Here is a 15,000-nt window from a genome sequence, read left to right as displayed (position 1 = left end):
CCTTGTGTTTTAGTTTTGGGAGATCTCTTTAAGTGGATAAAAGAACGAACCATAATTCATATGACAGTGACAATGATAGAAATGCAACATTAATAGCAGCAAAAACAACCAGATACACAAATAATATTATCTAGTATTTGCTCATTAAAAAAACAAATAGCAAGGACAACAATAAAATAACAATAACATAGACGGACGTAGTTTTCTGTTCACCCCCTCCCCTTCCCCCTCCTCCCCCCCTTCCACCCACCCCTCCCTCACCCGGCCCGTCGAGATCCCTTGCCCAGTTATGCCTCTTGGGGTAACTGCTTTTTATATATGCTTTTTTTCTCTCCTTTTTTTCTTTATTTTTCTTTTTTGGACTAGCGGTTCGGAGGTACTTTAGCCGAGTTTCCTTGCTCCTTCACCCATAGTTTACCCTTTCATAATGCGTAGATTTTTTTTTTTTCTCTTTCTCTCTCTCTCTCTCTCTCTCTCTCTCTCTCTCTCTCTCTCTCTCTCTCTCTCTCTCTCTCTCTCTCTCTCGTTCTTCCATGCTCTCTCTTATTTCATTATGCTGTCCGTCTGTCCTTTCCGAATATGGAAATCACGCACGAAAATCACAATAACACAAAGACCAACAGAAAAAAATATCAGAATATATTTATAAGAATAGGAGAGAGAGAGAGAGAGAGAGAGAGAGAGAGAGAGAGAGAGAGAGAGAGAGAGAGAGAGAGAGAGAGAGAGAGAGAGAGAGAGAGAGAGAGAGAGAGGGAGAGAGAGAGAGAGAGAGAAGAAAAGTGGGAAGGAGCAAAACGGAATATAAATGTTCGTGTGTGTGGTATGCGGTCCAGTCCAGAACTTCCCCAGTTGACGTGAACCTGTTCAAGGAGGATCTGAACCACTTTTGAACCGCTTCTGAAGCTCTACTAAGACGCGATCTAGATGCTTCGAAAATATACTGTACAGCGAGGAAGTGAACTTGTAACCCCACTCTATTTTATTGTTGATAAAAAAAATGGTATATTAACAATGGGTAATATGATATATCTTTGTTGTAAGTGAATATTTTGTGGGATATACGATACTGTATTATTTCGCTATCTTTTTTTCTAAATATGATGATCTTATTATAAGATAATTAGATTTAAATGTCTTCAAGAATGAGTCACACGGCACACCTCGGTATCCTGAACACGAGACGAGAGAGAAAAGAAATTATATGAGTATACAAGTCTGACTCGGCATGAAGGCCACGTATAAAGTCCAGGGGTCACGCGTGCAAAGGTTGTCACGTTACGAACTTAAAACTTCTAATTGGGTTAGTCGATCTGTTTTATGGGAAATGACTATATTAATTAAAGAAAACAATGTTCTTGTATAAACCCTTTTTTTCGTGTTATGTGAGATGAAACAGGCCATTCATTTTATCTCCTCGATCCCTAAAAAAAATAAAAACGCTAAATGACCTCTATATCTTTCCATAATTCAGTATAGATTAGACTCAGTATTAGATATAAATTGCAACAAAGCGAAGGAATGTCTTTTGTTACACAAGGATTAACACGCGCCTACTTCCATTGTTATTGCGGTGAGTTAGCAATTGCAAGGGATTTTTCCTTTCATCATTTCGGGAAACTTTCACCATCTCTCGAAGAAGCTTGGATCGATACGACTCGATTCCTTCCGTGACGATGTAAACAGAATGTAGTGAACCGTTCCATGGGGGCAGTTTAACTATTGTTTTCTCGTGTTCGCTTTGAATCACTTACATGGTCAAAAGGTTATGCGTCTGGTTAGGTTACCTTTAATTTATCTCATTCTCATCCTCTCTCTCTCTCTCTCTCTCTCTCTCTCTCTCTCTCTCTCTCTCTCTCTCTCTCTCTCTCTCTCTCTCTCTCTCTCTCTCTCGTTCTATCTTCTTCCCCTTTCTTGAAATTAATGATCAAGATTGTATGATTAATTGCTCAGGATAATTATGACGAGCCTCTATAGGCCTACGAAAACCTATGAGTCTTGACAGTAATAACAAGCTCGGCAAAGAAAATGTCATTTGTCATCAAGGGATGACTACTGTAATTTTCCGACGTCTCAAATTACACCAAAATGATTTCCTAAATATCGCTCGCTCACAGATGAAAAGTGAGTGCAAACAGGATGGCAAAATGTGATTACATAGTTACAAGAGTTAGTAACCCTGAGTTGGAAATTTCTTAGGCCTACCAACAGCCTTTGCCTCTGACTATGCCTATTCTCCTTTCCTCTTTTGCCTCTCTATTTCTTCTTCACTTACTCGTCCCTCGCTCTCGTTTCTTCCCCTCTTTCCTCCTTTACTCCACATTGCAGGTAAGCCTGGATTGCAAAGAACCATTTACCCTGTATTATAGCGGTTAAGCTTTTAAATCTTTTTGTTAATGATGTATATAAGTTGGAGGAAAGGGAGAATGAGAAAGGGAGAAGAAGAAGAAGAAGAAGAAGTAGAAGAGAGAGAGAGAGAGAGAGAGAGAGAGAGAGAGAGAGAGAGAGAGAGAGAGAGAGAGAGAGAGAGAGAGAGAGAGAAAGAGAGAGAGAGAAAGAGAGAGAGAGAGAGAGAGAGAGAGAGAGAAAGAGAGAGAGAGAGAGAGAGAGAGAGAGAGAGAGAGAGAGAGAGAGAGAGAGAGAGAGAGAGAGAGAGAGGGAGAGAGGAAGTTTGACGAAATATTCCTTTTTGTCAGATAATCTAATGATGTTTTCTTCTTCCTTTGCAGGTGAGGCTGCGTTCCCTACGGATGACATAGTCTTTATGGGTAATGTACTATTCCGTGCGATGTCGTATTTTAGACACAGGCTTCTAAAATACGAAAAACATAGAGAGAGAGAGCGAATGAGAGAGAGTTCAAGGACATCTATGTATGCACTTTACATACGGTATTTTTATGCACTTTTCGAGATTTAACAATTTTTTTCCCCGAATAGCCTGTTCTGCACACTTGCCATTTACAGACATTTGCCAAGTCATAGGATATCCATCTTGCGAATTTCCTAGATTATTCCCATTATCAAGCACAGTTACGACTTCTCTAACTTCCCTGCCTTGAATGGAGTTTGAAATTGCACTCCCCGTTGCTTATTGTTGCATTATGCAACATCAAGCAACTAGAGTCATTCAGCTGTAGTGCACTTAAACAATTTACCTCCAAAATACGAAAATAAAAAGCACAACCAGAATGGGGGGAAAGAATATATATATACACATCATATTTAGCGTATTTCATGCAAGTAATGGTAGACTTCATTCCAACACGTGTGCAGTGTTATGAAAGATGGTATTGCCCACTCAAGGGTTACCACAGAGCTTGATGTAACGCGGGTTCATCAGTCTCTTGTTGATATCCCTGGCTTGATCTTGGGCTTGCTTTTAGGCTTGCTTGGCTTGCCCGGGAGAATCTGTTGATTGTGGTCTTGTTTGTGTGTGTGTGATGGACAGGGTGATTAATTAGTGATTTTTTTTTCAATTGGTGTGGAAGTTTTTTTTTTTTTTATATCGTTTTTGCTGCTGTGTGTGGTGAACAATTAGGATGTTGAGGTGTTAGGAGATTTGTGATAGGAGGAAGGATGATATTTTTGGGGAAACGTTTGAACTGTTCAAGGTTGGTGTTCAAGGTTATTGGTAAATGGGAAGTATATGTAACATATATCTTACAAACCTAATGATATATAGTTATATAAACGGAGAAAGAAAAAGTCGGGAGGAGAGAGAAAAAAGACTGATAGAGCCAGATAACACACACACGCACACACACACACACACACACACACACACACACACACACACACACACACACACACACACACACAGAGTGAGTGAGTGAGTGAGTGAGTGAGTGAGTGAGAGAGTGAGAGAGAGAGAGAGAGAGAGAGAGAGAGAGAGAGAGAGAGAGAGAGAGAGAGAGAGAGAGAGAGACAGAGACAGAGACAGACACAGACACAGACACAGAGAGAGACAGAGAGACAGAGACAGACAGAGCTAGAGAGCCAGACAGACAGCGAGAATGCAGGGAGAAACGTCGATAACCCTGGAAGTTAAGGGCAGCTGTTGGGGTCGCATGCACGAACAAATCATACTTGTTCAAAATCGTAAATCGGAATAGCCAACATACCCTCGTTAAGAGAAAGAAAAAGAAAAAGAAAACACCACATACACCAACATAGTCGATCTCCAGCGTCACACACACAAAAAAAATAATAATGATAATAATAATGATAATAGTGATAATAATAATGATAATAATGATACAAACAACAGCAATAACAATAATAATGATAATGATGATAATAATAATAATAATGATAATAATAATAATAATAATAATAATAATAAATGATAATGATAATAATAACAACAACAGCAACAACAACAACAACAACAAAACAACAACAACAACAACAACAACAATAATAATAATAATGAAATTGATAATGAAAATAATAGAATCAACAAAAGTATTGAGAAACACCTCGACGCCACTCGGCCATCGCTCTGCCCAGACTCCCCGAGATTTGAACGTGAAGGTCGTGTGATCTCTTAAAATAGAGATGCAGTGTCGAGATGAATAGCTTTATAGGTCTGGCAGGTCGTGATGGTTTTGTGAGATTGGTTTAGTTAAGGAAGGGGAGGAGGGGAGGAGGGGTGGGGTGGGGAGGGATAGGGTGGGAAGGGAAGGGAGGAGGGGTGGGGCAGGGGTAGGGAGGGTGGGGAGGGAAAAGGGAGGAGGGGTGGGGAGGGAAGGGGAGGAGAGGGAAGGGAAGGGAAGGGAAGGAAGGAAAGAAGGAAGGGGAGGGATGAGGAAACGAAACGAGAACCGAGGTGAAGAGAAGAAAGGAAAGAAGAGAGAATTGAGGAAAAGAAAAAGAGAAAATAACGCGCGCACACACACACACACACACACACACACACACACACACACACACACACACACACACACACACTCACACACACTCACACAAACAGACAAAACAAAACTACATTTAACAGACAGACGAGAACCAACACACAGCTAATTCCAGCAATCTCACTAAACTGGTCCAATTTACGAGTGACGGAGGAAGAAGGTTCAAGAGACACCAGACTGCAACACCAACACCGTCACACCTACACCACGCGTCACGGGAAGGTCACACGCTCCTCTACCGTGATTGGCTAGGAATACGACCAATCATCCGAGCCTCTGGTGATTGTAACGTGACATAATTGTTACAGGAAACGTCACTTTGGCCGAGCGTGGAGCCGACGATCGACCGTCATGCAGAAAGGGGGCGGCAGTTGGGATGAATCTCTTGTGTTGTGTTACCGTTATGTTATGTTACGTGCTTCGAGCGGTGACAACAGGTGTTGCATAGAAGGGGTGGGGGGTGAGGGAGGGAGAGGGCGTTATCAAGTCACTTTTCATGTGAGATTTTTTTTTTTTTTTACTTCAAATATATCTTTGGTAATGCTTCTGGCAGTGTGGCAGTTCCAGTCTGTCTGTCTGTCTATTTATTTATCTGTTTTTTTTTTTTTTTTGTCTGTCTCGATCTTTCAATATCTGAATGATACAGATAGTAGGTATCACTCTATTCATACTCTCTCTCTCTCTCTCTCTGTCTCTCTCTCTCTCTCTCTCTCTCTCTCTTTCTATCTTCTTCTTCTTTTTCTTCTTCTTCACTCTCTCTCTCTTTCTTTTTCTGTCGTCTCTCTCTCTCTTTTCTTTTTCTGTCGTCTCTCTCTCTCTCTCTCTCTCTCTCTCTCTCTCTCTCTCTCTCTCTCTCTCTCTCTCTCTCTCTCTCTCTCTCTCTCTCTCCCTCCCTCCCTCCCTCCCTCCCTCCCTCCCTCTCTTTCTCTCTCTCTCTCTTCTCTTCTCTCTCTCTCTTCTCTTCTCTTCTCTTCTCTTCTCTTCTTTCTCTCTCTTGCTCTCTTCTCTTCTCTTCTCTTCTCTTCTCTTCCTCTCTCTCTCTTCTCTTCTCTTCTCTTCTCTTCTCTTCTCCTCTCCCTCTCTCTCTCTTTCTCTTTCACTTTCACCCCATATTTATTTCTTAATCATTATCTCCACTAGCTCCTTTAATACTTTTCCATCAACTTCTTGTTTACTATCCATTAAATTTCATGAAAATCGGGTTCCGAAATCTCATGTTCTGCTCTCATTTTCGGGCAACTCATCATGTTTTTTTCACTTTCCTAAAAAGGGGGGGAAAGGAGGAAAGGGGGGGTTGGAGGGAGAGGGGGAGGGGGGATGGAGGGAGGAGGAGGGGAGGAGGGAGGAGGAGGGGAGGCGGGGAGGAGGAGGGGAGGAGGGGAAGAGGGAAGAGGAGGGGAGGGGAGGGGGATAGAGAGAGAGGGGGGAGGTGGTTAGTGAAGCGGTTTCTCGAGCAAGCAAAATATCAAAACAACTTAACAATTAATGTCACGTTACATGGCTGACAACAAAAATATTATTTGGTGTTACTGTTATGTGTGTGTGTGTGTGTGTGTGTGTGTGTGTGTGTGTGTTTTGATATGAAGAGAAGAGGAAGGAAATGGCAGTGATGGGGAAGGGGGGGGGGGCAGGGAAGAAGGAGGGGAGGTAAAGGAACGGAAGGGGGAGGGGGGAAGGGGGAAGGGGGGGAGGGGGAAGAAGTTTCCAACAGATGACTCACGGAAGTGCCCTTCGTCAGCACACGAATCAGCCATCCACACTCTCCCTCTTGGCTGACAGGTGCTGACGCTGACAGCCCAGGGCGAGGGAATAGTGGTACAGTGACCATAGTGATGATAGTAAGCTCAAAAAATAGCGAAAATGAATGTCAAGATCGGTTTTTACAGCTAAATAAAGTGTAGCAGCCGGCTGACACTGGAATGTATGGTTTAAGCACGATGGTTTGCTCAGAGCTGATGGGAAAAAAATATTAGATGTCAGATGGTCAAAAATGTACTAGAACTGATAGCAACGTCACGCCATAAGGCTCAGAAAAGTCCAAAATCCTAGAGACAACTTTCACCATTTTTATAACTACAGGTAAACCGCATTACTCGTAATAATAAAAAGTAATGGCAGCATAACAATGTAAATAAATTCAGTTTCATTATAATATACTTAAAAAAAACAACACACACGACGTATCATTAATCAGTAGAGAAAGTATGAAATGCATATACATCATCGGTAAATAACAAGGTATAAAAAAAAAAAATCAAAACAAATGACGATCGAATGTAAACAAACCACGTGACAGCCTGGCGAGAATTCCCACGCCTACCAACAGATATTTACGAGGCCGACTCATAAACAAAAATCTTTTCCCTTTCGGAGTGGCAGTGAAGAGCAAGGCAGCAAAATGAAAGTGAATCACCAAGAAAGTTGAGAGTACATGAGAAGCGAGCAATATGCGCCCAAATGGTATCGTCACACACTGTTTCACACACAATGTTCCAGCTGAAGTGTTCCAGACGTGGGAAACCCCCTTTTAAAAAGTTGTTTTTGTTTACGCGTTTCATTTGCAGTTTCTGCCTATTTCGTAACCATGTTGGATCATCTGTTTATTAGACACACACACACACACAGACGCGCAGATCTATGTATAAGTAAGAAAATCCATTCACTGATATGCATTGTATAAGATGAATAAATACTATGCATCTATCTATCTACACCTCATTACTTTGTGTCAGTCTATTAGTGTGTTCCAGTGCATGTATATATAAGTATTTGCGCTCACCTTGGCATTTCCTCTTTCTCAACACCGAGAAAGGCAACTTAAGAACTCGTTATTAAGTAAATGAACGGGACCTTTAAACGCCTTGATCGACCAGAAGAGTTCACTTTGTAATTACCTTCAGATCGCTTTCCTATGGATAGATAGCTAGGCCTATGGTTAATGTCGGGTCTTTGGCAGCTTCCTGATAGGCCTTCCGGCGTTCGTGTCAGGCTCGTGGTGGTTATCCCAGGTCTGTTATCGATCACGTGTCATTATCTATTGACCTGTTTGTCGTTTTCTTCTAAACAGAAAATGCAGACAGTCGGAAATAATCACATCGTAAAAACATCGTAAACACACACACACACACACACACACACACACACACACACACACACACACACACACACACACACACACACACACACACAGGTAAAAACCAACAGTTTAAAACCTTACACCTTTCTTAAATACCCATACATCCTGTTTTAAGCCTTGGTGCCCGTTACCTCCAGGCTGCCCCCCCCCCCTCCCCCCCGTTACACTTTAGCAGTACACCACGGGGGTACTGGGGAGGGGGACGGGGAGGGGGAGGGGGGTACTCCACAGGGGTACCAACGACAGAAACATGAAGAAGGCGAGAAATGACACTAGGATACCGATAAAAGGAAGAAGAAAGATAGGAAAGGCAAGGAGAGGAGGAGGGAGAAAACTAAAAGGGAAGAAGGGATAGAAGGAGAGAGGAAGAGAGAGGAGAGAGAAGGAGGGAGAGAAAAGAGAGGTAATCTACACCACACGAAGAGAGAAAAGGGGAGTAGGAGGGAAAAGAAGAGCAACATATGGGCATCGGGCACGCCAACGCCCGTCATGGTAGCTGCGTCGACGGTCCCTCTATGCCCGTCGAGTGCCCAGCAAAAGGAGCTGTTGCCTGGGTCGGTAATTACATCCCGTGAGGCGATAACAGAAGCTTTTGTGTGTTCCGTTAAGGGGGAAGGCTTTCGTAGGCATGTATTTTGTGTGTGTGTGTGTGTGTGTGTGTGTGTGTGTGTGTGTGTGTGTGTGTGTGTGTGTGTGTGTGCGTGTCCGTGTGTGTGTGTGAGTGTGTGTGTGTGGGGGATTTTTGTGATATCTTCGTTATTGTTGGTTATTTTTTTTTTTTTTTTTTTAAAGATCACTATTATCAGTATCATTATTATCATTATTTTTGCTAGTCTCAGGATCATGATAGTGACTGCTATTCATTTGATTCGCGAAAGAGGAAGTGAGTAGGAAGGCGATGAAAGATAAATGGAAGAAAGCAATAATTACACAAGATGATCATTAATAGGAGACGAATTCCGCGACCATATGTATGTACCCTCAAGGCATATATGTCTCCGGGAGTTTGTCACTCTCATATTTCTCTCTCTCTCTCTCTTTCTTTCTTTCTTTCTTTCTCTCTTTCTCTTTTTCTTTCTCTTTCTCTTTCTCTTTCTTTCTCTTTCTCTTTCTCTTTCTCTTTCTCTTTCTCTTTCTCTTTCTCTCTCTCTCTCTCTCTCTCTCTCTCTCTCTCTCTCTCTCTCTCTCTCTCTCTCTCTCTCTCTCTCTCTCTTTCTTTTTCTCATCCAAGTATTTTTTATAATTTCTCTTCATATCCCTCTTACATCTGTTTCTCGTTTTGCTCTTTCAGGACGAAACACATACGTCCATGCCGATTTTGGTAAGTGTCCTTCTCTCTTTTTTTCCCTCTGTATCCTTAGCTGCCAGTCTGCGTATCTGTATTTCCTTTTTTATCTCTGCCTGTGTTTATCTCCCTTTCTCTGTATTTTTTTTTTTTCGTTCTTCCTCTCGGTCTCCCCCCCCCCCTCCTCTCTCTCTCCCTCTCCATCACCCTCTCCTTCTCTCTCTCCTTCTCCCTTTTCCTCTCCCGCCTCCTTTCCCTCTATCTTTCTCTCTTCCTCTTCTCTCCCCTCTCCCTCTCCATTACCCTCGCCCTCTCTCCTTCTCCCTATCCCTCCCTCTCCCTCTCCCTCTCCCTCTCCCTCTCCCTCTCCCGCCTCCTTTCCCTCCCTCTTTCTCTCTTCCTCGTCTCTCCCCTCTCCCTCTCGATCACCCTCGCCCTCTCTCCTCCTTCTCCCTCTCCCTCTCCCTGTACCCTCTAGCTCTTATCATTAACGGCAATTGTTAGGCCTGAGCGGGTACTTAGACATGCTTCAACGGCTAAGGAATGGGCATGAGAGATGTGGGTGGTGGAGAGAGGGGACGTACCCCCCCCCCCCCCCATGTGCGTGACCGGGGCAGTGTGGCATGGGAGGGACATCTGCTCTCTCCAGCTTTGCCCTCCCCTCCCCTCCCCTCCCCTCCCTTTTCCTCCCTTCACCTCCCCTCCTCTTCCCACCCTTCCCCTTCCCTCCCCTCTCTTCACCTCCCCTTCTCTTCCCACCCTTCTACCGCTTGCTTGGGACAGGTGTCTGCAGGTGTACCGTTAGGCTGGAGGAAATACCTTGCTTTTTATTTTTGCTCATGATATTTTTGTTCCTTTTTTGTAGTATTGTGACTTGTTTTATTTGTTGTGTAATGTGTGTTTGTTTTTAGTTTTGGTTTATTTTAATGTATTATTATTGTTGTTGTTATCATCTTTGTATTATAGGTATAATTATTATTGTTGTTATTACATTATTATTATTATTGTTGTTATTACATTATTATTATTATTATTATTATTATTATTGTTATTATTATTATTATCATTATTATTGTTGCTATTATTAGTATCATTATTATTGTTGTTATTATTATTATCATTATTGTTGTTGCTATTATTATTATCATTATTATTGTTGTTATTATTATCATCATGATTATTTTCATTATTATTATCATCATTATTATTATAACTTCATCGGTTTGTCAAGAAATATTATGCCTTGAACCAAACATCCGAATTTTATCTCGAGATGAACACCTGCAGTCAGTCGCTAAATGCACCTGTTTAAGCGGAAGGACGGACCTACACCAGCCCTGAAAGATAAACCGCAAATCTCAGCCTGCCAGGGAGTAACTTCCGCCCACACCCACCCACGCCCACTTCTTCTCTTGCGCCCCTTTTCCTGATTCCTGTGCCTCCTCTTCTTCTCTCTTTCTCAGTCGTGCCTTCTGTCTTCAGAGTTCTTTTTGATTGTTGCCTTTCTCCTTCATTGTTGCTTTTTGCTTCCCACTCCTCTCTCCTCTCTCCTGCCTCGTGTCCCTCACTCCCTCGTCCCTCCTGTCTCATTCCTCCTCCCTCCTGTCCCGTCCCTCGTCCTTCGCCCCTCCTCCCTCCTGCCTCATTCCTCCTCCCTCCTCTCTCCTCCCTCCTCCCTCTTTTCTCCTTCCTCCTGTCCCGTCCCTCGTCCTTCGCCCCTCCTCCCTCCTGCCTCATTCCTCCCTCCTCTCTCTTCCCACACTCCCTCCTCCCTCCTGTCCCGTCCCTCCTCCCTCCTCCCTCCTGCCTCATTCCTTCTCCCTCCTCTCTCCTCTCTCCTCCCTCCTCCCTCGTCCCTCCTTCCTCCTGTCCCGTCCCTCCTCCCTCCTGCCTCATTCCTTCTCTCTCCTCCCTCCTCCCTCCTCCCTCCTGTCCCTTCCCTCCTCCCTCCTGCCTCGCCCCCCCCACTCCTTTCTCCCTCCTGCCTCGTCCTCCCTTCCTGCTTCCGACTCTCCTCTCCCGCGCCGGTTTGAAGGAGGCAGATCAGCTGCCACCCTCCGCAAACGTTATGGGAAAACGCTCGTCGAGTTCCGGTTCTGTCGCCATCCGGAAGAGATACGAGACTACGGCCGGTTAACTACCTCCCCTCCCCCTCCTTTCCTACCCCTCCACCTCCCTCTCCCTTCTCCCTTCCCCCCCTCCCACACACTTTCCCTCTGCCTCTTCCCATTTTTTTTCTTTTTTTTTTTCTCCCTTTCTTTTCTTCCTTCATCTCCTTTAATTCCCCTACTTCCCTCTCCCTTCCCCTCTTCCCCCATCCCCCTCCCTTCTCATTTCTCTCTCCCTGGTCTTCGTCGTCAGCTCAATTATCTATTTCATTTTCCCTTTTTTACTACATTTTTTTTTTTTCTCTTTGTTGACATCGCTTTCTGTTCGTGTTTATATTTATTTGTTTAATCTACTTTTTATTTTCTTCGGAAATATCTACTCATTTTATTTTTAGCTAAGCGTTCTTTGTATTTCGTTGTTAGATGGTCACGAAAAATCCCCTTTCTTAGAAACTGTTTTGAATCATTATTGAATTTACATAATCAGGCATTTAATTACATACTTATTAATTACGAACATCGGGAAACCGTTATTTCTTTTCTTTACGCCGAGTGTTGCCATTTCGAGGGCAGCACCTTTATCAACCTGTATGAATTTCAAACAACGAAAGTGGACGAACATCTGCGTTATGAACAAGGGGGGGGGGGGGGGAACTCGTAAATTCAGCCGTCACGCGGTTGGGCCGTTTCGTAGTTTCGTGATACGTCGTAACAACGCGGGGGTTACGTCGGTCTCGGATTGTGACGTTACAAAGGAAGGAAAAGCGTTTTATTTATTTATTTATTTTCGAAGTTACTTTTTTTTTTGTTTTCGAAGTTTTTTGTTTTTTGTTTGGGGGGGGGAGGGGGTTGAGACGATAAACATTGCTACTTTTGAGGGTAAAAGTTTTTTTATCGGGGGGGGGGGGTTAATACTTGTTTTTTTTTGGGGGGAGGAGGACTTTCAGGGGAAAAAAAAGTACTCTTATTGATAATGAAAAAAAATATTATCGTTATTCTTATCATCGTCAATTTTGTCACTAAACGAAAAAAAAAAAAAAATAATAATAATAATATGAAAGATATTGATAAGCATAAAAGTGATGTCGAGAATAGATACTGAATTATATCCCATAAATAATACGAATAAAGCTGCAATTTCCTTTTAACCGAACTCCGATCTTTAAAAAAATAACTTCGAGATGAATGAAAATGAATAAGAATTTTAAAAAAATGTTCTTTTATTCACTTGACATTAAGACAGAAGATATTCGGGCTGACACTTCAACCGAGACAAACACAGGCACATTCTTTCTCCAAACGTGTTCTTAACGTGTTTGAGATGTCAATGATTGCGTCATCACGAGTCCACTGTCACCTCTGGCTGGCAACGTAAATAGAGGGTTTGTTTTGCGTCATGTCATTCGTCATGTCATGGTTCACTTCACTCTCAATGAGGAAGTTAAAGGGTGAATATTGTCATTTATTTTTTTTTTTTTCTATTTTTTATTTTTTTTCGTTTTGAAAGTTTTATTTGGGTTCGAAGTATTGTTGTTGTTGTTTCTTTTTTTTGTGTTTTGTTATTATGTTTATTATTCGTAAATATATATGAACGCATGTTTCAAATAAATACACACATACGTACACACACACACACACACACACACACACACACACACACACACAGATAAACAGACAAACAGACAGATAGAAAAAAGATACATTCAATACAACACTAATCATAATAAATCGTCCTTCCCTCCTACAACAACACCACCCCCACCTTCCCCCCCTCCCCCTTCCCCCGAAACACGCAGTCCGCGCACCAAAGTCCGCCAAAGTGCGTTGTCCTGGACTTCCCCCCCTACCCCCTTCCCCCCTCCCTCCCTCTCTCTCTCTCTCTCTCTTCTTCCCTCCCTCCCATACCACCTCCTCTCCCTCTCCCTCCCTCCCTCACCACCCCCTCCCTCTCCCTCCCTCTCTCACCACCCCCTCTCCATTCCCTCCCTCCCCCTCTCCCTCTCCCCTCCCTCCGCCACGAGTCCTTAGCCCCGTTAGGTCGTCCAGCGAAGCCACAGCAGATGGCGGTGTCGGAGGCGCGTGTGGTGCGCCGTGGCCCTCGGTCGCCTTGTCATATGCTGTGCGTGCTCTGAGTATGCTCCGGACGGCGGCTGGTATGCTCGTATGCTGCGTTCGGTGGTCGTGGTCTCCGGTGGTCGTGGTCTCCGGTGGTCGTGGTCTTCGGTGGTCGTCGTTTGCTTCTTCTTGTTCAGTCGTTCGTTCGGTCTTTTTAGTGTAATTTTCTTTTGTTTTATGTACAAATTTGTTTTATTTTGTTATTGCTATTATTATTATTATTATTATTATTATTATTATTATTATTATTATTATTATTATTATTATTATTGTTGTTGTTGTTGTTGTTGTTATTTTTGTTGTTATTATTGTTATTGTTATTATTATTATTATTATTATTATTATTATTATTATTATTATTATTATTATTAATATTATTATTATTATTACGGGGGGGGGTAGGGGTTTCGATCTAGTTTGTTATTTTTTTGTTTTGTTTTTGTTTTCTTAAGAGTGATTTTGAGATGCGGAGTGAGTGGGTTCTGTTTGATATGAAGCGTTTGTTTTTGTTTGTTTGTTTGTGTTTGCCCAGGTTTTCAGATTCTACTCGAACGTTTCTTTTAACGAACGTTTCTTAAGATATCTTACGGCGAATTATAAATAATAATTGTATCATATCCAAAGAAGTTAACTAATTGTTCAATATATCTAATTGCCTCGTTTTTAGTTTGTCATTAACTAAAACATTATTTAAGAAGAGATGCGAATGACAAATCAATTACAAACGAATTTATTGACAGTAAGAGTGGCTTTGTATCCAACAGAATTTGATACCATGTTGCAAGATCTGAATGAATGTTGCATCATACGAACAATGACCTAATGATTTGCGAATTGATATTGAAGATGGTGATTGTGATAAAAAAAAATGATACAATGATCATTACATTTTTTTGAAGGATGATATGAACTTTTGTCATTAAAAAAAGGTATCCTTACATATGTATTAATATATATACGTAGATGTACATACACACCGATACACAAGCATATGTAAATGTCCTTAAGTGTATATTAATGTATTTTGTGTATGTTTTCTTGCGTGTACGAATTCACAGAGAAGAAAACGCACACAGGAGATGGATATTTCTGTACATACCATCATTCTCAGGGATGGGTAGGGTCGAGCGAGAGACGGATGTAGGCGTGGGCGTGCGGGGGAAAGTTGTACGTGGGCGTAGGTGGGCGGGGGTGGGCGGGGGTGGGCGGGGGTGGGCGGGCAGAAGGGTACGAATGCGAGAGATTGCAAGTGCATGATATCATCAGAATTGGTGGATGACCCCCCCTCCCCCCATCTCCCCTTCCTTTTCTGCTGATTTATTTTTTTATTATTTCTTAGCCCTTAATAATCAACCCTTTTACACTTAACACTTAACCCTCTGCTCTAGCCCTAAGCCCCTAGCCCTTATTCTTTACCCTTGGCCCTAAATCCTTAACCCTTAACCC

At 42.5% G+C, this 15,000-nt stretch overlaps 1 protein-coding gene across 3 annotated transcripts in view; it reads left to right on the top strand.

Moving 5' to 3' along the window:
- The window catches only part of LOC125034683, a 117,990-nt gene that overhangs the window by 30,207 nt on the left and 72,783 nt on the right, over positions 1-15,000 (top strand). For 2 of the 3 annotated variants that reach the window (XM_047626588.1, XM_047626586.1), the window contains exon 2: positions 9,338-9,367. The exons of the other annotated variant lie outside the window; for it this stretch is intronic. In XM_047626588.1, coding sequence (XP_047482544.1) covers positions 9,338-9,367 — 30 coding nt within the window. The remainder of the gene's footprint in view (positions 1-9,337; positions 9,368-15,000) is intronic. 3 annotated transcript variants of the gene reach the window in all.

This window comes from Penaeus chinensis, chromosome 18 (genome assembly GCF_019202785.1).
Source record: "Penaeus chinensis breed Huanghai No. 1 chromosome 18, ASM1920278v2, whole genome shotgun sequence".
In the NCBI taxonomy this organism is placed as follows: Eukaryota; Metazoa; Arthropoda; class Malacostraca; order Decapoda; family Penaeidae; genus Penaeus; species Penaeus chinensis.
Note: the sequence above shows the minus strand (reverse complement) of the source record. Positions and strands in the feature narration are given on the sequence as shown.